The sequence below is a fragment of the Lepidochelys olivacea genome, assembly GCF_965140295.1.
Source record: "Lepidochelys olivacea isolate rLepOli2 genome assembly, chromosome: 6".
NCBI classification, from domain to species: Eukaryota; Metazoa; Chordata; order Testudines; family Cheloniidae; genus Lepidochelys; species Lepidochelys olivacea.
Window position 1 is genome coordinate 33258261 of NC_140416.1, and position 24581 is coordinate 33282841.

The 24581-nt window shown below is 37.2% G+C and overlaps 1 protein-coding gene across 3 annotated transcripts in view; it reads left to right on the forward strand.

The window, feature by feature from the left end:
• USP47 (ubiquitin specific peptidase 47) overlaps positions 1 to 24581 on the forward strand; it is an 89491-nt gene that overhangs the window by 25607 nt on the left and 39303 nt on the right. For all 3 annotated transcript variants that reach the window (XM_084631938.1, XM_084631939.1, XM_084631940.1), the window contains 9 exons: positions 445 to 580; positions 2749 to 2845; positions 5966 to 6111; positions 7243 to 7322; positions 8214 to 8363; positions 15055 to 15150; positions 15245 to 15397; positions 17230 to 17397; positions 22592 to 22723. In XM_084631938.1, coding sequence (XP_084488064.1) covers positions 445 to 580; positions 2749 to 2845; positions 5966 to 6111; positions 7243 to 7322; positions 8214 to 8363; positions 15055 to 15150; positions 15245 to 15397; positions 17230 to 17397; positions 22592 to 22723 — 1158 coding nt within the window. The remainder of the gene's footprint in view (positions 1 to 444; positions 581 to 2748; positions 2846 to 5965; positions 6112 to 7242; positions 7323 to 8213; positions 8364 to 15054; positions 15151 to 15244; positions 15398 to 17229; positions 17398 to 22591; positions 22724 to 24581) is intronic.

The window sequence follows — 24581 nt, forward strand, 5'->3', positions numbered from 1 at the left end:
TATCTAACCCTGGCAATTGCATTCAGAAATGTAGTAACACTTCTTTTGTTTTGAAAAACTACTCTAGTTGGCAAAATCAAATACTTGAATGTTAGGAAATGCCTGATTTATGATTGCCTGTGCAACCTTAATTTTTTCCCCCTTGTATGCGTATGCTTTACAATAATCTTTAATTACAAAGTCGTATACTGTTGTTTCCACAGGACACTTGCATCAGTCAGTGTACAGGATGGACTCACAAGGGGACAGAACTAAGGTTACAAGGGCAACTGTAAATCAGGCATTTCATAAAGTTTGAGTGTTTGACTTTACAACCTAACTGATCTTTTAACATAGGCTCTTTTGTATGAGATATATATTAGTGGAGTTTTAACTTATTTTGTAAAAGTTAATTGGGTTAAGTAAATGAATTTTTACATAAAAATCAATGTATTCATATTTTAGGAATCAGGTATGACAGATGATGGTAATCAAGAGAGGTTTATAGGCCCTCTACCAAGAGAAGGCTCTGTTGGTTGTACCAATGATTATGTCTGTCAAAACTACTCATACTCTTCTATCCTGAGTAAATCAGAGACAGGTATGGTGTTTTGTCCCACTTCGTTTTAACCTGTTTAATAAAGTGTTAATTATTTTAAAATAATATTAACTCTTCTTAAGTAAGCAGGATCTTAATTTATTTTGAAGAAGAGCCATTTATTTTAAACGCATTAAAATGTTAGAATATTTTTTTTATCTACTGTTGATAGTTCTTACCGGAACTGTCTTTGGGAAAGGGACAAAAGTATCCCCTTCTTGGTCTATAGTAGGATTGCAATGTGTGTGAAGAAATGTTCCTTCAAAAGCAGGTTTTTTTAGTGGGTGGTTGGGGAGGGGATTGCTTGGTGCCAGTGTGCTTTTAAAGTTTTAATCCACAACTACTCTTGAATTTCTTGTTGTTCCCAACACTCCACCTTCCCTAGACCCCAATTTATAATTTGGTTTTGACAGTACTGTTTGTGGGATTATAGTACATCTGTTCCCTCTTTCTCATGCATTTGTGTGTTCAGCTGGTAGTGTAAATCATGCTGTAAATGCAAATGGTAATCATATGTTGTCCTTTTGTAGGCTATATTTGAAACTTTTCTTGACTTGTGACTTCACTGAGATCAGTGGTGTGAGAAAAGTTGCAGTAAACAGACCTTCTTTTCTCATTAGTAGTTGGAATTTAGGACTGTTGTTGACCTCTGGTGTTGAATAACACTGATAGGATGTAAACATTCATGTGCTAACTGATGTCAGATGTCTCTTTATCCAAATACAGTTGTGGTAGCTAAATCTACAGTAAGAGAACAAATACAATATAATACATATATCCCAATTTTGAACTCCTTTCACACAAACTCCTGTTCGTTGCAAAGGGTGGTTGCCTTTTGTATTATGAGAAGGGAACTGTACCCGAGTATTCTTTTTCACTTAAAGCTGCAGAATACAGAATTAAATGTCACAAAAGCAAATGTCCAAATTCATTTCTATGTCACTGTATGTAGCAATATATTGAATTTTTACTTTGTCCCATATATGTTGCATGGTTTGGACAGAACTGGCCTTAATGCCACTTCAGATGGTTTTTAATTTAGGTAAATGTTTCACTCCCCATCTCCCTTGAAACTAATTAAACTTGTTACTGAATTTAGTAGTAGTTTGTAGCTATTTTTTATGCGGTGGGAGAGAGAGGAGACGAGTAACTTTTAACATCTTAGGGAGAGACAGTAAAGGCTATTGATTTGTTATTAATCAGCACAAAGTGCTTTTCAGATGATGGCTTAGGGCAGGGGTGGCCAACCTTTGGCTCTGGAGCCACATGCAGCCCTCCAGAGGTTAATATGCGGCTCCTTGTATAGGCACCAACTTGGGGGCCGGAGCCACAGGCAACTTTCTAGTGTGCTGGGGGGGATGCTCGCTGCTCAACCCCTGGCTCTGCCATGGGCCCTGCCCCCACTTCGCCCCTTCCTCCAAGGCCCTGTCCCTTCCCGCCCCCTCCCTCGAGTCTGCCATACCCTTGCTCCTCCCACTCCCCCTCAGAACCTCCTGCACACTGTGGGAGGCACGGGGAGGGAGTAGGAGGTGCTGATCAGTTGGGCTGCCAGCAGGTGTCAGGGGGGAGCTGATGTGGGCTGCTGACATATTACTGTGACTCTTTGGCAATGTACATTGGTAAATTCTGGCTCCTTCTCAGGCGCAGGTTGGCCACCCCTAGCTTAGGGAGTGATTACTACAGTTAAAGTTGCTATTTTGCTTTTAATTACACCAAATTGTGGACTGTTTTCAGTCTCCAGTGTAAATTACCTTCTTGATGGAAATCATTTAAAAAAAATATTAGGTTATAGCTTCACGTGTGCCCACGTAAGTAGTACCTAGTAAACCTTGAACATTTAGTTTTAATATTAATGAATGATCTTTTACAATATTACTAAAATATACTCATGTGGTTCAAGGAAAATTTGAGAAGTTGAATGCCAAATGATTTTTTTACTGTACATCTTTAATACTGTCCCAGATTGAGCAATAATTAGCACAACAGTTCTTGTCATGTCTTCACTTTTTAATGGTGAAAAATGTGGTGTTTAATGACTGTACCTGCATGTGGTGGTGGTAATGTTGCTTTTATAATCATTCTTTCTTGTCAGTTACATATTAGTTTTCTTCTGACAGGTGTGGAAACTGTTCTGTGTTTCCAACCCAAACTCTTATTTATATATTTTTTAGGCTATGTGGGATTAGTAAATCAAGCAATGACTTGCTATTTGAACAGCCTATTGCAAACACTTTTCATGACTCCTGAATTTAGAAATGCATTATACAAGTAAGTATTTGTTTTATATAAACAAGATAGTATCATTAATATTGACATCTTAGAAAACTAATGTAATAGACTTCTATCCCGCCATAGATATGCAGGCATGGCATGTTAATTTCTTTCATGTTATCTCTCCTGTATGGAAATGCAAATGCATCTAAACTGCAGTGGCTATTTTGGGTGTGCAGGCAGTGCAGTTGTTTCCAAGGTGGGTAGACATAAGGAACAGGGGTTGTGAGGAGAACAAGGAAGGAACTTGCCTCAAGAACAAACTTTTCTCCTTTTTTTTTTGTATTCTAGATCAGGTTCAGTTACTTGGCTACCTAGAGTTTTAACCATGAGGTGAACCTACAGCTGTTCTCTGTTCGCACTTGTTGTACTCTCCCTATGCACGTAAAGCCAACAACACATTTTTTTAAGTTGCATCTACGATCACCTTATTTCCAAATAAAACCCCTTGCTCTTTTAAGTAGTGACTTTTGTGTGCCCAGGAGGAATCTTTCTTGGCAACTGGCCTATAACTGTGGAACATGGCTCAAGAAGAAATCGGAGTGACCAAGAACCTCTACATCTTCAAGTCAAAATTAAAATAAAAAGTCTTCAGCTTCCCTCCAATAACTTGAGCAAAATCACATTCACCCCAAATCAAGAACAAACACCCCAATCAAACCCAATAAGAACAAACACCCCAATCAAACCCAATAAGCCCTAAAATTCTGAGGAAATGAGGGCAACACAGGGATCTTCTTGTCACTTTAATTTGTAAAGTGTTTGAATACCACGATGATGGCTGCAGTATAAGATCCTATATAGATAATGCTTAAACATTTTTGCCATTAAAGGACACTTAAGATGTTTCTTTGTCATGGGTAATTTTGATGTAAGCATCCATCTGTGACACAGTAAAATTTGTTTTATGATCATGCTTTCCCTCCTAAATGGAATGAATGGTTTCTTTGCATGGGATTATTTGATCTTCTCTGGCACATTATGTACCACAAGGTGAGCCATGGGCTAGGATGGTTCTCTGCTGTGGTTAATGGACATCAGTGGTACAATACAATTTCCCCAAATGTAGATGGGGAAAAACCTGTTAGATAACAATGGTAGACCTTGTCTAAAGGTCTAGTACACCTATAGCCAAATCAGGCATGCTTAAGTCTGTCTAGTTTTTCCTGTAGGGTAGATGAGTATAAGCATAAAAGTACATAGGATTAAGATGATAAAGTTGTCATTCATCTGCTCTTTGCAAAATGGGTTTTTAGCTTTCTTCTAATCCTGTATATATCTTCATTTATTTTGAAATATTTTTAAAACATTGAAATTATCAATATTTTATAACATCCAAATGCCTAATAGTGAATGTTAAAATCTTTTAAAAAGAATGTATAAACATTTTACAATCGTTATTCATAATGGAGGCTTTTTAAAAAATGGCCTGAGTACCATAAAGTTAAATCTGCACTTCATTTGGCTTGAAACAGTTTCAAAAACTGAAACACTTGTACATTTAAAAAGAATAAATATGTAAAAGATGGACTAGTGCATGTCCCTTGCACATTTCAGATCAAAAGTAACTGCAGCCATATTTAGTTTAGTATTAAAAAACAATCATGATAGTGTTGTCACAGAGGAGAGATTATTCAGCAAATGTGCAGAAGTTGTTGTAAAGCAGAGATATGCACGTTATAATTTGAGTAGATGCTATATCTGATGAGCTTTGCAAGTTTAAACTAAGATAGAACTATAGCTTTTGACCTATGAATATCGAGGTGCATTGCTTACGAACTGTGTGGCAAAGATTTCCAACAAAGCTGACACATCCAAAGAATCCTAGAAATGCAGGACTGGAAAGTCATCAAGGTCCATTCCATTCCACTCCCCTCCCCCACCCACCTCAAATCCATTGAGGTCATCAATCCATCCCCCTGTGCTGAGGCAGGATCAAGTATACCTAGACCACCCTGATGGTGTTTGTCTAACCTGTCTTAAAAGCCTCCACAGTCATTGATTTTACAACCTCCCTTAGTAATCTGTTTAAGTACTTAACTATCCTTATAGTTCAAAAATTTGTCCAATATCTAACATCTGTCTTGCTGCAAATTAGGCCTATTACTTCCTTTCCTACCTTCAGTTGACATTGAGAGCAAACAATCACCATCCTTTTTATTACAGCCCTTAACATATCCATTTCTGCACTACTACTGCCCAACCAGTTATTCCCCATTTTTTATTTGTGCATTTGATTTTTTCCTTCCTGAATGTATTGCACTTGTTTTTAATTAATTTCATCATGTAGATTTCAGGTCAGTTCTCCAATTAATCAAGGTCATTTTGAATTCTAATCCTGTCCTCCAGAGTGCTTGCAACACCTCCCAACTTGGTGTTATCTGCAGATTTTATAAGCATACTCGTCACTCTAATGTCCAAGTGCATAGTTATAGACCTGTGCAGGACCCACTAGATATATCCTCCTAGTCTGACAGCAATCCGCTAATAACTACTCTTTGAGTATGGTTTTTCATCCAGTTGTCCACCCACTTCATAATTTCCTTTTGACTACACTTTCATGGTTTGCTTTCAAGAAGATCATGTGGGACTGTCAAAAACTTTACTAAAATGAAGATAAATCATATCTACTGCTTCCCCCATCTAGGCCAGTAACCCTGTCAAAGGAGGAAATTATGTTGTTTTTTCATAATTTGTTCTTGAAAATCCATGTTGGCTATTACTTTATCGCCCTGTTATCATCTAGGTGCTTACAGATCGATTGTAATCATCTAGCTTTTTAAAAAAACAACCATCCAACCCTTATGTTGAATATTATCTATAAAAGTTGTACGCCTAAGTGTTGCTTGTGTCCATAATAGCAGCAATTAAATCAGAGATTCTGAAGTGATTGACACTATTTTGGCACAGTTGTAAACTGTGGTTAGGTTTTTTGACTGCTGAGTGTGATTTATGAAACCTGGAGAAAATTTTGATTCTCATTAAGCTAAGTCAAACAGAGTTAACTCCTACAATTTAGCAAACATTTAAGGGCAATATAATTTCTCCAAACTTAAATGCTATTTTGTGAAATAAATTGCTTTAGAAGTATTACTCAAATATTTTATTTGTTAATAGATGGGAATTTGAAGAATCTGAAGAAGATGCAGTGATGAGCATCCCTTACCAGCTTCAAAGACTGTTTGTTTTATTGCAGACCAGCAAAAAGAGAGCAATTGAAACAACAGATGTTACACGGAGCTTTGGATGGGATAGTAGTGAGGGTAATGTTTGATGCTGGATTTTATTATGTGGAAAAAAATTTAGAATAATTTTAATAGCTGTTGTTTTCTGGCTAGTGCTTATTCCAAGGACACACATAAGGGCACTAAACTGATGATGGTGGTGTAAAAAGACATCTGTTCATACAATTTTAAAGAAGAACCTAAAACCAAGTTCCAATAGAGTAGTTTAAATGGACACTTCGATTCTAAAACTGCTTTTTGTTTTGTAGTGTGAGGCCAATGAATGAAAATTCATCTTAGATTTCTTGAATTTTTATGGTCAGAATCCACAGAGTGAATTCAAACTTTTTAAATAAGTATTTGAGATCATTGGAAAGATAATTTCTAGCTGCTTTAAAAAAAAAAATTGGGGGGGGAATCAAACTTAAAACTACATAAAAATGAAAAATGAGAAGCTTCTAAGCAAAACTGTAACGTTAAGTATCTATTTCTGGCAAAAATCTTTAAGCTGGAATTAAAGTTGTAAATATCAGTTGTTTAAAGGAAAACCCCGATAAAAGATGATGTAGCTGTCTCAGAAAACAAAAATCAACCTAGAAATGCAAAGGTTAAACTTAAACAGAAAATAATACAGAAAATTCCAAAGACATTAAATTTGGGGATGCACAGTTGGTCACTTGGACAATGTAATTTTGCCCTATGCCCTGCTGATCCTTTGCACTTTGCACTTGCCCTGCCATGATATGAGACTTTATATGCCTTAAACTTTCTGGGGGAAAAACCTAGGTGGATTTGTTTTAGTTTTGGGGAAGTGTGGGTGAGGTGTGTCAGAATCAGGTTTATAATGGAAGACTATCTTAAACTGTAACTGTGCAGACAAGCACCTCCATATTGTTTACATGTATATTCATACTTGTATGAGCATATGCTCAAAACTTACACAAGATGTATGCTAATTTTCCTCATTTTATGATTTTAGAATAACTTAAGCCCTACAGGGGAAGTTTTTACAGTAATCATATTTTAGGCATAGAACTTTGACAGTACCCTCAAAACTAAATGATTTATTTTAATATATATAATCTATAACTGTGCTATTGAAAATATTAGAGGGCTGTGACTTCTTTTTTCTTGTTTTCACTGAATGAGATTAATTTTACTTTATACTAGCATGGCAGCAGCATGATGTACAGGAGCTTTGTAGAGTCATGTTTGATGCTTTGGAACAGAAGTGGAAGCAAACAGAGCAGGTAATCTACCATAAAACTTCATCTTTCAGGGAAAGAATGTTGGAGGAATGTTTAACTGTCTTCTAAATGTAGTCACGTGTTAACTGTTTTGCAAGACAATTGAAAAGCTGCCACTGTCTTTTGTCTGAGGCAGTGGTTGACTTACAGGATGCTTGTGTGATTTATTTTTTTAGATTGATTTACAGATTTTATTCTTTTAATTAAAGTTGTGTGTGTAAAGGTCTAAGTCCTGGTCACAGTTTGCTGGATCCTCAGTGTTGATGTGCACTGCAGAAGGCCAGCATAACTGGCCAATTGAGGGTTTCCCCACCATGGAGGAAATTCCTAGGTATCCCTTAGCCAGCATAGATGGCTCTATGCAGCTTCCCTTTCCCTGCTCTAGATAAAACTGGAATGGCCATGGTCAGAGCACTGCTGCATACTATGGATATCCAATGGTGTACTCGTCCCTTCAAGGCAATCATCAGTAGGGAATTGCAAATGATTCCTTTGTAGTACCTTCCCCTGACCAGCCAACAGCATTTTTTGAACACAGATAAGGACTGAAATAATATAATCGTGATTAAGTAATAAGAAATAATGTTATAAAATGTTTACTTTAGAGCACAGCATTATATGTAGAAAGCAGGAACCACCATGATGATAAGAGTGCTCTAAAGTAAACATAAAGTAGAAAAGGGGAACTATCAGGACATTTTATTGCCCAGTAGCATTTGTGATTATAAAATGTATATTTTTCACATGTTTAATATATAACTGCAATCTCTCCCTCTTCAATTAAGTGTAAGGAAAAAGGGATGTCAGTGTAAAACTAAAGAAAGGAAATACTTTGTTTTAACCTTTTTTAGATGTTTCAGAGTATGCCAAAATAAATCTCTCCATTTGTTTTAGGCTGATCTCATAAATCAACTGTATCAAGGCAAACTGAAGGACTATGTAAGATGTCTAGAATGTGGCTATGAGGGCTGGAGAATTGACACTTACCTGGATATTCCATTGGTCATCAGACCTTATGGCTCCAACCAGGCATTTGCTAGCGTGGTGTGTACTCTTATGCTGACAGCTAGTACATCCATACACACATAGAATACATAATGCGACAGTGGTATAATTTCTTACATGGTAAGTATCATCCTAGATACTCCATCTTGGGGTGTTCGTCTTTGTGCAGTGAACCAGCTAGCAAGTTCTAGAAGATTTTTTTAACCCTTCAATGAGTCCTACTGGTGCATGTATAAGGGGAGGGGAAATGCAACTATTCTGCCTTGAGGTTACAATAATTCATTTTCTTTCTGATAGACTTTTAAGTGTTTGCCCTAGGTATCTCTTGTGAAATCACTGACGTTCTTTTGATTGGCTGGGTTTTTTTATTAGCACTTCTGTTAGATTTTGTTAGCTCTGTTGGAAGGTTTAGTGAAAGAACAGGGCAGCTACCTAGTGAATTTTGGTTTCTAGTTTAATGTCTCTGTGTTGGTTTTTATAATTTAAGAGTTTAAAAATAACACATCCTTTATTCATTTGGCAAGGATTCTGTAATTCTAATGATAAAAATTCCATTATGACTCTATTTTCTTAATACCTTTGCACCAGCATTAGTGATGTTGGCAAATGTATAAAATGTAGGGAATAATTTTTAATGACCTGCTTTCCACAAGAAAAGTTATTTGCATACTGTTTCATACCACTGTTGTGGTTTTAAAAATAAATACTTGATGGAATTATTAAAAATAATGGGAGATAAGTCAAAGAATTCAGAATTAAATATTTTAAAGCAAGGCAAATATTGGGGTTATAAACTGCTTTATATTTTATTATTTATTAAATTTCTTTTTAAATGTTAATGTTCTCCGTTGTATTTAGTGAGTTGGCACTGTTGTAAAACGTTAGCAGTTCTTTTGTTAAGAAATTGAAAGAATTATTTTATCTCCAGGTTAGCTACAGTTACATAGCTTCAGTTACATAGGGCACTTGATATTTTAAAGCTTTGGTTACCAATCTTCAAGGTAATAACAAGGATAAGAGACATTCATCATATAACTTTAAAAAAAGGGTGGGAGTAAAGAAAATTTTCTGAGTGCCTCTCAGCATTTTTCCAAATTTTATGGAACTTCTTACACCAACTGGAGGTTCATTTGAAATTGCAGTTTCAAGCTGTTGCAGACATTGGTGTGTTAAATGGGTTTCTCTTTCATTGTTTTCAAACTGTATTTCAGGAAAATTTCAATAATACAACAAACAAGGAAGTTTGCTTTTTTTGCTTTTTTTATTTATATAGTGAATAGAGACTTTCTATATACATATTCTTCATATATACATATTCTTTTTGCGTATATTCTATTTAGAAAGTCTAAGTCCTTGTGTGTTTATATATTTATATTTTTGTGTATACACAATTTTTAATAATTCCATTAATCACTGACTACTCTTTTGAGTGGTGTGCTGATGTCTCAAATTATTCTGGAATTATTTTCTTTGATAGGGAAGAAGTCTGCTACAGAATACTAAATATATGTATAAAAAAACAAGTATACAGGAAGCTTCAACACTTAAGTACTTAATGATAAATATTCAGATTAGTTTAAATTACAGTTGATATTTCACAGCATTTGCTGAATATCAGTATCAATTATGCTATGAGACAAACTAGTTTTAAGCTTTTGTGTTGAGGTAGTTACATGGTTGCAGTTTGTGTTTACGCTCCATTTATTTGAGCTATTTTATAATTATGCGTACTTTTGACTATGCAGATTCTCCACCCTGTATTTGTCTTGTCTGTAGCAGATGTTTTAGCTTTGTAGTCTTCAACAGTGGGGAGATATGGAGGATACTGGCTTTTGGAGAAAGGAAAAATCGCCTGTTTCTAAATGGAATTCTCTGAAGGTAGTATCCTCCATTGATCCACAGATGATGATGGTTCAGTAGGTTTAGGTAAAAGGCAATGAGAGAGAGAGAAAGGTTCACACATGCGCTAATAGGGCTTGTGGAAGGGAATGTAAAACTTTTTAGACCTTGCTAGTCAGCTCCTGAGGGAACTTGCAGCAGGCGACACTACCCAAGATAGGGGATCTAAGGAGGATACTACCTTCAAAGAACTCTAGTTAGAGGTAAGTGATTTTCCATTACTTTTGAAAGAGAGACAATGGATGTACAAGATATAAATAAAGTTATTATATAGTATGTCAAGTAAAGTTTATTATGCCACTGTTTGCTATAGTATACTGCATAAAAGGTTTAAACGGGAAATTTCGTGTGTTAAATTTTTGTGAAATAGAATATTGGAGAACTTCCAAGAATTGCAAATAATTACACTTCCTTTTTGCCTTCTTTTCTAATCAAAATAGAATTTAAAACTATATTCAATTTGATATTGTTTTAAGGTTTGTAGTTTGAAGAAACCTTATTTACTTTTCTGATTTTATTTTTTCTTTGATTCATTTCATGTAGTATAGCTTTACATTATTAATGCGTGTCCAGGAGACTAGGGTTTTGTTAGCATACGCTCCAAGGCCATGTAAATCAGGTTAATAACTTTGCTTTGTTCAAGGGCTTAATTTTAGAAAAAGCATATACATATAATTTATAAGGAATTTACATAGATCAGAGACCACAGTAACTAGTTGTGTTGCACTATAGGCCTGATGGTTATCTGGCTTGTGATTTAGATCCTACAGAAAATTAGACTGACAATGGAAAACATAAAGTCACCTATATTAGAATATTCAAGTTTAGAAGTGTATTTTCTGTTGATGCAAATGACTATATGGACAACAGCACCAGATAGTGAATTTATCTGGCTATCTGTAGAACAGTATAGAACTGTGTTTCTCAACCTGGGGGTTGCAGGATGGGTTTAGGGGGGGGTCACAAGCAGGGCTGGCGTTAAGGGATAGGAAGCAGGGCAGTTGCCTGGGGCCCCATGCCATAGGAGTCCCCCGCAAGCTAATTTACATGTTTCAGCCCTGAAGCCTCCTGCTTAAAGTAGGGGGTCAGAATTTTTTGTAATGGGGGTGTGTGTCGCACTTGTTTTAAGTCTAAAGGGGGTTGCCAGTACAAAAAGGTTGAGAAACACTGGTATAGAGGAGCCAAAAGATGATTTGTTATTGAGGCTGAACTATTGTCTCCGCCCTAGCGGTGGCACACTTGGAGTAGGGCATTAGATAAAGATTCTCCATACTGCTTTCCCAGCAGACCTAGTCCTGATAAGTATTGAGCATCCTTTGATTTTAGTGGGAGTTGTAGGTGTTGAGCACTCTTGGATCTTGACTGCTCTTCAGAGACTGCAAACAAGTATGTTGTGAAGTTGGCATCTGTCTAAAGAAGATGCATTCAGACCATCTCATTTTATATAAACGTAAACAGCTATCCAGTTTTAATGACGTTGCCATTACTGACCTGGCTTGGATTTTAAGCAATGATCTGTAAATAAAAGGATAAGTATCCCAATACCCATCCTCTGAGCTTTCCAGTTTGCTTTCCTTTCTATCTCAGGCAATGATGAGATTGGACTATTTATTACAATATGTTAATGTGTGAAGTACTATGATATTCAGCACCATAAAAGAACAAACAGTGATAGCTTGGGATAAAATAGACTACTTGAAAACTTTAAAATATTTTGGTTTTCTTGATGTATTAACTTACGGTGTATATGGTATCAATTTTTTTAATGTTTAAAATGTGTAATAGCTATCAGGCTAGATAATATTTCCTCATGGATAAATTGTCTTACTCTAAAAAGTACAGTTACTGAAAATAGGGGTCATATGATGCCACTCACGTGGTGAACCACACAGAACCAACATTGTACCAATAGTAAGTTTTGTTGAGTAAGTGAATTATAACTGCATAAGAGAGGAGGAGTACTTGTGGCACCTTAGAGACTAACCAGTTTATTTGAGCATAAGCTTTCGTGAGCTGCAGCTCACTTCATCGGATACATGTAGCTCACGAAAGCTTATGCTCAAATAAATTGGTTAGTCTCTAAGGTGCCACAAGTACTCCTTTTCTTTTTGCGAATACAGACTAACACGGCTGCTACTCTGAAACCTGCATAAGAGAGGAGACTGGTCAATACAATAATAATTGGAGTAGAGAATATTTATATTAAACATCAGAGGTAATTTTGATATAAAGACTACATAGTGGAAAATTGGAGGAGAGATGGAAAACCTTAGTATATTATACATACAGTACATCAATAGTGCTTACATATGATACAAGTTGGAAACATGATATAATAATATTGAAGTTATTCAATAATTTCAATAAACCGTAGGTCAAAGTGCATCTCACTGTTTATTCCTGTGGTAAGCAATGAAATCATTAACAAGAATACATTACCGTTCATGATATTTCATTCAACTTTTGGAGGTCCATAGGAGCATCACCTGTTTTCTCCATAACATAAATATATTCTAGTATGGTTCCTTGTTGACTTGCACATCATACCGAGTCTACATAAACTTTACATAACCACTTATGTCCATCATTCACACATCATATGTTTGTTGTTGAATGAATTGCAACATTTTTTTTTATATTGTGAATATATTTTTATAGAGACTGTTGCTTGTCTCCTATGTAACAAACAGCAATTATTGGAATAAAATAATTAGTACCACAGAAAGATTTGTAGTAGCTTATGGAAAGATTTGGTAAGATTCCTGGCTGGCATTTATTCCATAAGCAGTACCTCCATAGGCCATGTTTTTGTTGTCTTCTAAGTTTGGTATTCAACATGCTGGCTGTTGACTTGTTTTGCTTTGATTTAATTTGTTCTGAATTGTTAGCCAGTCCAAAAACCCCACTGTCAAAACACAGCAATCCCTTTTGGACTTACAGTTTATTTACCGCCTACTTATTTTTATCTGCTATATTTTTAATATAACTTCCTGCATTGAGTAAATCTCCCAATTTAACATTTTGTTGCCTTTAGATTAAAGGCATTCTGCAGTATTTAGAAAGTAAATATATAGACAGTTTACTTCAGGCTCACTGAAAAGTTGACATGTCTGAAGAGCCTTCCTGCTTCAGAGTTGTGATTCTATTAGGATTGTTTAGTTTTTTTCCTTTTTCTGTTTGGGTACAAAAACAGTGAAGGATGGTGATAACTAACTTTCTCTGTGCAATCTCTTTGTGAAATTTGGCACATCTCATTTGTGAGACGTGGTCTGGAGAACAGTCCTTTTGTAAAGAGTCTCTTCTGTTACAATAATAACAAAACTTTTGTTCATATGGAAAAAGCAGGGCTATAAACCTTTGTTTTGTTGTTTGTTCTTAGTGCTTCCCTGAGTTCTCAGAAAAGAAATGGAGGGAGAAGGGATGAATTGGAGGCTTTTTGAAGACCTTCCCATATCCTTGATCTCCTCCCAAAATGGGATCCATCAAACAACATGATTTAGATAGTAATCTTATAAGCTCTGTACCAGCCATTTTGCAATTGGTGAGTCTGTTCTGCCCAACTAAGCCCACTCTTATTTATTCGGACTTCAGGGAACAACTATGTTGCATCATGAGACAATGATTTTCAGGGCATCATTATGATTTTTATTTGATCCTCTTCTCTTTAAAGTAAACACCATCAGCATGCCAATGGTATTTCTGTTTGATTGCAGCTATCTGCAGGTGAGCAGATCGCTCCGGAGTATCATCTGTAGTTCATAAACCCAGTCTCTCAGCTTTCATGCTAACTGGGTAAAGATTTTAACCTTTAATAACTCTGGATAAGATTCTTCATTGAACTGCTTTAAAATTAATAAATTTTTTTTAAAGCAGATTTTGTTCTGACAGATTTATTTTCTGGTATGCATCAGTTATACACTCTTTAACATTTGTTGAAAAGAGGAGAAAAATTATCAGCTAATTGTTTTTTAACTTCCCAGCTATACTGAGAAGCTAAATGGAAATCACTATAACTTGTATTTAAAGGAGGATTAGAAACATTTCCCTTGTAGCTATTGGAGGTGACTCCTGACTATTTTTGGTTTACAACCACATATGTTTATGTGCTAATAAGTAGAATGTATCCCTGGAAGATGGCAGTTGTTTCTCATTGCACTGGGAGTAGAGATTGTGTTTATTTTAGATGGGAGAAAAAATGATTGACGTACTCTAAAGCAGCATTAGGGTCCCCTGGCAGATTGAGAGACAGTCATCTACAAAACGGACATTGAGGAGTTAGATAATTGGTCCCTTTCTTCTGTTTGTGCTTGGAATAATGTGACATGTGATGGGAGAAAGTATTGTCCCTGAAGGGAAAGAGCCATTTGTAAATTGTGAAGATAAGGATGTGGGGCTGATGGCTAACCAAAGCAAAGCAAGGAATAAGATCAATTATGCAACAACTGATTGAACAGAAGTGACTACATGTGATGTGCAAGATAACAGGGATATATTTCATTTTAGATTGTATGCAAAACCAGGACTTGATGGACTCCTCAAATGGCTGAATGAAATATAATTAATAGTAATGTATTGTCATTCATGATTTGACTGCTTACCCTGGGGCAGGGCAGAAAGGTTGGCCTTCACTTGGTGTTTCTTCTGACCTTTGTTTGTGTTTTTTGTATCGTCCTTCTAGACTTCTATAATTCATATTGCTCTTGAATGTGTGAATACTTCATATTGCAACCATTGTATTCTGTATTTGCAATCTAGGCATAAATATAATGTTCTAAATCACATACATAAAAGTAAACGTTCTTAAAAAGCAGATAACATCTTGTTTTATTAGGAAGAAGCGTTGCATGCGTTCATTCAGCCGGAGATCCTTGATGGCCCTAATCAGTATTTCTGCGAACGCTGCAAGAAGAAATGTGATGCAAGGAAGGTAAATACATACCATTTGTGTAACATTTCATTGGTTAGTGTTTATCTATATATGTAACATAATCTTGCCCATTGGATATTGTGTTTTTGTTTAGGGCCTGCGTTTTTTGCATTTTCCATATCTGCTGACTTTACAGTTGAAGAGGTTTGACTTTGATTACACCACTATGCACAGGATTAAACTTAATGATCGCATGACTTTTCCTGAGGAGCTAGACATGAGCACGTTCATTGATGTTGAAGATGAGGTAAAGACCAGTGTACAGTCTCTTTCTGAGAACCATCTTTCTCTAGCATCTCTTAAAATCTAGTGTCGTTAGCGCAGTGGTTTTCAGCCTGTGGTTCGTGGACCCCGAGGTGTTCTCAGACAATGTCTAAGATTTCCAGAGGTCTGCACTTCCATTCAAAAATGTTTAGGGGTCTACAAATGAAAAAGGGTTGAAAACCACTGCATTAGGGAAAACGTCACGGCCAGCATTTTGAAAACGTATGCCTGTCAGGCTTCCTAAATGCTCAGTAAGGCATCAGAAAAAAGTTGCCTGATTTTTCAGAAGTGCTGAATACCAACAGCTCGCCTTGACTTCAGTGGAAATTACTGACTGGTCAACACTTCTGAAAATCAGACCACTGTTTTGGGTACTTTAATCAGGATTTAGGAACTTAGTGTTAAAAATCTCATTCCACGTTTCTTTGTTTCTGTTCAGGTTTGGAGTTTTAAATTAATTTACAAAAGGGGGCTTCTGGCAGTGCTCTACAGTGTTATGTAAGGTGCCTGGGTTTAATTTCCAGTGCTGATATATTTCTTCCTCCATCTTGTTAGATGCTGGGAACAGTGCACTCACATTGAGTGTAATTCATTCTCTGGAAAGTGCATGGTGTATTTCTAAACAATAAGAATTTGGTTTGGTGGTTATGAAAGCCACCTCCTCCTTACCTAGAAAGATGGTGGCTTTGATACATGGCCTTTGGGCTGGGAGAAATGTACAGCAAAGGGCCTCTTCAGTGGCACTTTTATGGGCATGTGACTACTATGTATCGTTGATGTTTCTCATAATATCCGTTCTCTTCTCACTTCACCCATATTTTTAAGCTGGATATAAGGTGCTTAAAGTAAACTTTAAAAGAGGATAGAGTTGTAATCTGTTTCATTGCACCCACTGTGAAGGACATCCAGCCTTAATTTTCACAAATAAAAAGGATAAAATGTTGCACATTGGAATCCTGAAATGCAAAACTAGGATTGCTTTGTGAGAACAATGACTTTGAGATCAAAAGACTGTTGCTGTCAGCTGGTAACATATGGGGAATAGCTAAAGACTTGCTAAATTCTACGAATTGGACTTGCCTTCTCTAGATGCAAACTTTCAGAAGAGGGTCCTTCAGTGAAAGGCTGAGCACTCAGAAAATTTAAAAGCAGATTGTTCCTGCTTGCATATCTGGGTATATTTTCTTTTGGAGATATGGGTTTAGGTGGTATTGAAGTCACTGCCGGTTTTTATTACTGTTATCACTTTTAATTACGTTCCCTTTTTGAGGATTCGTAGGCATGCTTCACTGGAAAAACAAGCAAGACAAACTTTCCATCTATGTATTTTTTTTAAATTTTAAGTATTACAGAACTCTCAAGAACCTACATACTGTATCTTTGACTTCTGTTCAAGAAAAAGTAGCTCCATGGATGTAATCCTAAAATAGACGTGCCAGTGATATCTAGCTAATTTAATTTTAATATCAAAAGACAAATACATTTTGGGAGACTTTCTCCTGAAATCTATTGGAACATTGTTGGTACCCTACATCAACATAACTTAGTTAGCAGTCAGGATAATCATAAAAAGTGTTTGTCTTCAAAACTTAACATCTTCCTCAGATTTGCCATATGCAAAATATAGATAATGCTATATCCTTCTTCACAGAGGATTATTTGTAAAACGCTTTGAAATTTGCAGGTGGAAGGTACAGTCTTCTATAGAATTGCACAGTCTTATTTATTTTGATAATTCATTGTTTCTTGTTACATGTATATGTATTATCATTTTTATCTACTTTATAAAACTAACATTTATGGTTTATTTTTAAGAAGTCTCCCCAAACTGAGAGTTGCACTGATAGTGGAGCAGAGAATGAAGGCAGCTGTCACAGTGATCAGATGAGCAATGATTTTTCTAATGATGATGGTGTTGATGAAGGAATCTGCCTTGAAAGCAGTAGTGGTGCTGAAAGGATTTCAAAAGTTGGCATTGAAAAGGTACTCTTAAAACACAAACATGTGGGTACAGCTTTAGTATGTTGTCCAGATAAATGGTGTTTTAAAAACAGTCATATTTCTTTGCTCTTGTTCTAACATTTAAGCCTGCAGCGTTGCAAAAAACACAAAAGGCATGGGGAATTTCCCCATTCTGAGGGAATGCTCACCTGGCCAGAGCCTATGGATTTCCTGCTTCGTTCTGGCAGAAAGTTTTTATTTCTGGGAAGCACTTCCATGATGAGGTGGATTGTCAAATCCCTTCACACTATGCAAATGTCTTGCAATTTAAAAACAAAGGGCTAGAGAGTTTTGATCAGTCTTTGGCAGGTTCCACTCTGTGCAAGTCAGCACCTTCATACTGTTGGAGCAGAAAATGATTTTAGCTATTTTGTTCTGTCCCATATATTTCAGCATAAAATATGTTGTCGTATCCTGGGAGAATAAATTCTTGAAGAGGCTGTCTTCCACCTGTAGCATATAGGAGCTTGGAGCAGCCACCTATATGAATAGCCTAAAATGGCTGTCTAGTTTTCACCTGACTGTAAACATGTTTCTCATGGAGGCTTGTTTTAATAAAGTATCATTAAAACAAAGAGCTACTAAAATACTAGTTTTCCCCAGGCTTGCCCTTTGTTCACAGCATTATCTTGTGGAGCTACATGGACTCTTATATCTAGGGAAGTACCATTAATATTGAGTTTGGCTGGAAGGGAATCAGAGATGCTTTGTCTGGTATCAAAAGCATAATAGTGGAAAACGCTGGCCTTTGTGATGTTTTGTGATCCATTAGGATGTTAGACCAAGACAGAGTGTGGAGGGTCAATATGTCTCTGAATTAATAGCTTTATTATGACTTTCTTTAATCTGTGACATGAATTTGAGGAAATTGAGATCTTGTGTCAAACCAGCTAAGATAGGTGAGTCAGGCCCATTAAGGGCTTGATCTTATCAGGAGCTTCCATATCTCCTAGGAGATATTGAGTGCCTTCCAGGATGCACAATCACAGTGTAAGTTTGCTCATTTGTCTGCATGCAGCTATTCCTACTTTGCACACATGCAATGTGATGTATGTATGAAACTTGGATTTACGTGGACTTGACCTAATTATAAGCCTTCTGTTTTGTCACTTGCATCTTGAATTGTTCCCAGAACCAACTAATAAGCCTGTACAAGTGTTAATGTGCTTCTAGCAAACCACCACAGTCTGTCTAGGTACTACGTCGCTGGAGAATGCAGGATGCTTCAGTTATTTTATTAAAAATATAAAGGTAGCACTATATGATCCAATTAAAGACTGGAGCCTTTGTGCCTAGGGATTTTACATATATGTAATAAAGTCTAAAGAGCTCACAGTATTAGAATGTGATCGATAGCAGCTGGATCAACAGGAAATGGGAAGAACAAGACAAATAAAATTATCACTTTTGTATAATGAGCAGTAATTACACCACACTAGCTAACAGTCTTGCTGCTTTATTAGCTGCTAATCTAGCTGTTCTCTAATGTTTTTGTAGGTTTCAGAGTAACAGCCGTGTTAGTCTGTATTCGCAAAAAGAAAAGGAGTACTTGTGGCACCTTAGAGACTAACCAATTTATTTGAGCATGAGCTTTCGTGAGCTACAGCTCACTTCATCGGATGCATGCCGTGGAAACTGCAGCAGACTTTATTTATACACAGAGAATATGAAAAAATACCTCCTCCCACCCCACTGTCCTGCTGGTAATAGCTTATCTAAAGTGATCATCAGGTGGGCCATTTCCAGCACAAATCCAGGTTTTCTCACCCTCCACCCCCCCACACAAATTCACTCTCCTGCTGGTGATAGCCCATCCAAAGTGACAACTCTTTACACAATGTGCATGATAATAAAGTTGGGCCATTTCCTGCACAAATCCAGGTTCTCTCACCCCTTTTTGTAGTTATCCAAGCAAAGGTGAATTTAAGGAGGTGTTTGAATGAGGGTGATGTAGTGCTTTACATATTTTTGAGCTCTTCCTACCCATTTTGTGGGAGGGGGTTGAAGCAAGAATGTGCTTGAGAAAAACATTCAGCTAATGGACAAGGAAGACTGATATATCTGGCAGAGCAGAGATAAAGACAAGTAGCATGTATTTTATGCAGTGAAGGGGAAGTGAGAGGAGGCATGTGAAGAAGGGGTTCATGTCATAGCAACAAGTCAAGATGATGATCTTAGCAGCAGAGTTTTGAATAGACTTGAGGGAGCCAAGATTGCATTTGTCAAGGCCACGTTGTAGTAGTCAAGATATGAGATGGTTAGGGCTAGAATCTTATTGAAGGCCATTCCATGACTGGTACATTATGGTAGAAAGTGTGTTGGTGATGCAGATATTGACATTCGTGACAGCTACATCTGAAAGGAAAAGTCAGTCTTTTGGTCAGCCATAATTTCAATGTACTTGAAAGAGAGCATTATAGGCCACCACTACAATCTCTTTTTCTAGAAGTACTAGAGTACCACCATGAAGTTGTAAAACTTACTTGGGGAAAGGTGACAGATAAAGATGAAAGTTCAACTCCCCTTCATTCTTGTAGGTGAAACCGTGATCTACAAGTATTAGATATCTCTATCTTGTCTGAGTAGTATGAGATTTCACCGTAGAGAAATTGGAAAAGATTGTTTTTTGTCTTAAATAAATTTTCATTGCAGTATGATTGCTTAACTTTTTTCTTTTATCAGGCTCACAAATTTGGGATGAAAGTCCTGTTTTTTTGAGTTGCTAAGAGTGGAAAAAGTTAGGAAAATACAGTAATAGTACAGATCTCTGAAAACAGCTATCTGTTTGTTGGCCTACAGAAATGATCATGTAGAAGAGAAGAGGGTATTAAGAGCATTTTAATATGCTATTAAATATCTTGAATTAATAGTCACAAAATACATTTCACAATGGCAACTCATTCCATGATAGCAGTGCCCCCATTCTGTTGTTTAGTGATTACCAAGGACTCTAAGATGGAAAACTTTTACTGGTACAAATCTTCTCTGAAATCTTTGGAAAAGTTGTTACTAATACTTAATTGTAGGATAGGCTTCACTGACCTTATTCAGTGAACTAATCTGAAACATGGCTTGCAACGTTCCCTCTAATTTTTTATATCAATGTGCGGAATGAATTTTATGTGCACCAGTATGAAAGTGATGTGTGGTGGGGGTGGGGCCGAGGGGTTCAGAGTGTGGGAGGGGACTCAAGACTGGGGCAGAGGGTTGGAGTGCGTGCGGGGGTGGGGAGCCAGGGATGAGGGGTTTGGACTGCAGGCTGCCCCAGGGCTGGGGCCAGAGGACTGCCCCCCCTCAGCCCTCTCCCCACTGGCAGCAGGGCCAAGGCGCCTCTCCCCCTCGGAGCTTGCCCCGGGGCTGGGGCCAAGGCAGCTCTGCACGCCCCAACTTGCTCCATCCCCCACCTCTCTCCTCTCCAGGTGCTTGTGGCAGTGCACCTGTGTGGCCCTTTATAGCCTGCTCCGCGGAAGTGCATCTTAGAGGGAACTTAGATGGCCTGTAGCTTGTATCAGTCTAGACCCATTAGGAAGCCGTGGATTGGTTAGAACTGAACCTTTATAAACCCTTTAAAGACTGTTTTTAATAGTGTAATATCTACATTCTGGCCCTCTAATAAATTAGACATTGGGGTGCTAGTGTTCAGTTTCAGTCTTGATAAATGTGGTATTGGGACTCCTGTAAATCTCTGAGAAGTAGGAGCTAGTTAACAGTCACTTGATTAATGCAGGGAGTGAAAGTCATAATACCCATAACTTAATCCTAGATTTGACAATGACTCTGCATTTTGGCCAAGTAATTTCATCTTTCTGTGCTTCTGTGTTTCCATGTGTAAAATGGAGAGGTTTACCCTACCTCAGCAGGAAGTTGGGGATTAATAAATTCATGTTTGTGAAAAGAAAAGCCTTCAATGGAAAATGCTACATAAGTTCTTACTATTTCAGACTCTTGAGCCTTCGGACTAATGATGAAGGAAATCACATACTTTTGTTTCTGGTTCTATAGAGGTCCCCACTCTTTTCCCGCCATGCCCCAGTCCAAATTTTATAACACAGAATTAAGTTTTAAAGATACCCCCCCCAAAAAAGGAAACTACTTTTTGGCCTTCATTACACATTGATTGAAAGTGTACAGAGAAGAAAGGTAGTGTAATGGTCTAATCGTCAATACTTTAATCCATGCTCTGACATGGTTTGTGACTGTAGGCAAGTCACTGTACCTATTTGTCTCAATTTCCCCATGTGTAAAGTGTGGATGTTAACTGTCTGACATAAGAAAATTGTTTTTAACAGTAATGCCTCACAAGTATTATGAGGATTAAAGTTTGTAAATTACATTGAAGATAAGTGCCTTGTCTATGCTAAATATTAGAAAGAAAGCAGTTGCTTCCATAGTTAAGGTGAAATAAGCCTGCGCAGAGTTAAAGTTGTTGAGTCAACTTAACTGTGAAAGTCTGTACGTTCAGATGTTTGTGGAGTTTATAAATTTAATTTGGGCTTAATTTCCTGGGTTGGCACTATTCACATTTTTTAAACTGTACCGTATTATTTTTTCTTTTGAGTTAGTGAAACTTTCCCATCCTTAACATCAGATTAGTTTTTTCTCTGAAAATTATTTTTATTAATTTTTAATGCCAGGTTCATACTCCCTCTGTTTTTTTTGGATAAGGAGAATATATTGTAAGTAAGGTAGGGATAAAATTTTATATTTTGTATCTGCGTTCATATTCAGCATCTGTATAGGAAGGAAGGGTGGTCCTGTGGTTTTAAGGCAGTTGACTAGGACTTAGACCTGTCTCTGTGACCTTGGACAAGTCACTCCTCTTTCCGTTTCTCTCTTCCACATTAGTAAAATGAAGATAATACTTCCTTTGTCTTTCCTGTTTTTTAGATAGTCCCCACCCTCAAAGAGCTTATTGTCTCTTATTATGCTTTTTCTCACAGCGCCTAGCACAATGGGGCTCTGATCTTGGTTGGGGCCTCTGGGCGCTATTGTAATTCTACTAATAATGCAGAATAGTACTTGTGGAGAGGTCTATGCACAATTGTTTCCATAGTTATTTTTCATGTAACTATACACAATTGAGAAACTTTTTTAAATAACGCAGGTGCAGTTTGTCAGAATGACTTATTACAAGTTCTCTGTTCCTTACTTTGATTTATCTATTTTTCTTCTCTAGAATTCTTTACTGTATGAACTCTTCTCTGTAATGGTCCATTCAGGAAGTGCTGCTGGTGGCCATTACTATGCCTGCATAAAATCTTTTAATGATGAGCAGTGGTATAGCTTCAATGATCAACATGTCAGCAAGGTAAAGTAATATTTGCTGCTTTGTTTTCCCCATAAATGAAACAATGAGATTTTATTATTGTTCATGACTCTCACTTGTTGTATTTGAAGTAATGTGCATATTTGTGAAGTTACAGTGCATAGACTTTGAATTTAGTTTATATCGCTTTTTCAGCTTCTCATCATCTAGCCTCAACTTGTTCGTGTGTATAATTCATTACTTAATTTGAATGTTAAGTGCTTTTGCAAAATCTTTTCATATGAAGAATGATACATGTGATTATTTTAATTTTTCATATATTAAGTCTTCTCATATTTCCAGCCACCATCAGTGCAGACTGCATGATTTAGCCTGTCTGGATCTGTGAGGACCTAAGATATTTCTCTTTGAGGGAAGAATGCCTTCTAAATGTGTGTGTGTGTTTTTTTTTTTTAAATCCCTTTCCCCTCCCTCCCCTTCTTTGCCTGTTGTTTCACTATTGGATCAAGAAATGGAGGTAGCAATGCAAACCAAATAGCTAGGAAATAATGGTGCATTCTTTGTGGTAGCACTCTACAAGTCTTCATTGTAGGCTCATTCTACAGTACTTGCTATCATGGTGCCCCCACCCCATTGGCAGTTTGTTTGCTCCTCTGAGCAGGTCTTCTGCCTGCAACAAGGTCTGTCAGTCACTGTCTGTGCAATATAGGAAGTTCATTGGGTGCTGTTATTAATTCTCAAGCAATATGAGAGATTTCCGGATATGGGAAGAGGCAAGGCTACCTGCTTCAGCTGATCAGGACATGTTATGGCTTCTCCATGCTGCTTTATCCTGTTTAATAGAAATCTTCAGTTTTTTAGGCTAATTTTGCTCTCTTTTTATTTACTGTCCCCCTTCTTCCATACCACCTCTATACAAAAGAAAATAGAACATATTCTTTCTGGCTAAAGATTTTGAGAAGTCTAACATTCCCATCTCTCTTCTCTTAAGGAACTGTTCCCTGACCCTGGGAGAAAAGTGCATGGTCCTTGCACTGTCTTCCTGTAAAGACTTTGAGGATGGTTCTGGTGAACTTCCATAAGGTGTCCAGATGATTAAGGGAGGGAAAGTCTTGTAGGAATGGAAGTCTCCTATTAAATGTGAAAGCCTTGGCAGCTTTAGTTTTATGCCTTCCCCTTTAAAATAGACAAGGGCAACTTCTTGCTTGCTCAAAGAGTTAATGATAGTTCTGCCATAATTCAAAGGTAGTGGTGTTAATCCTATCCTGCTCCAAAGCTTCATATGTCTTGACCTAAGTAAAGCTTTTGATATAGTGTCCATGACCATCTCATAAACTAGGGAAATGCAACCTAGATGGCGCTACTATAAGATGGGTGCAAAACTGGTTGGAAAACCGTTCCCAGAGAGTAGTTATGAGTAGTTCACAGTGATGCTGGAAAGGGCATAACAAGTGGGGTCCCGCAGGGGTCGGTTCTGTTCAGTATCTTCATCAGTGATTTAGATAATGGCATAAAGAGTACACTTATAAAGTTTGTGGACGATACCAAAATGGGAGGGGTTGCAAGTGCTTTGCAGGATAGGGTTAAAATTCAAAATGATCTGGACCAACTGGAGAAATGGTCTGAAGTAAATAGGATGAAATTCAATACAAACAAAGGCAAAGTACTCCACCTAGGAAAGAACAATCAGTTGCACACATACAAAATGGGAAATGACTGCCTAGGAAGGAGTACTGCGGAGAAGGATCTGGGGGTCATAGTGGACAACAAACTAAATATGAGTTGACAGTGTAACCATGATGCGGAAAAAAGCGAACATCATTCTGGGATGTATTAGCAAGAATGTTGTAAGCAAGACATGAGACGTAATTCTTCCACTCTACTCTGCGCTGATTAGGCC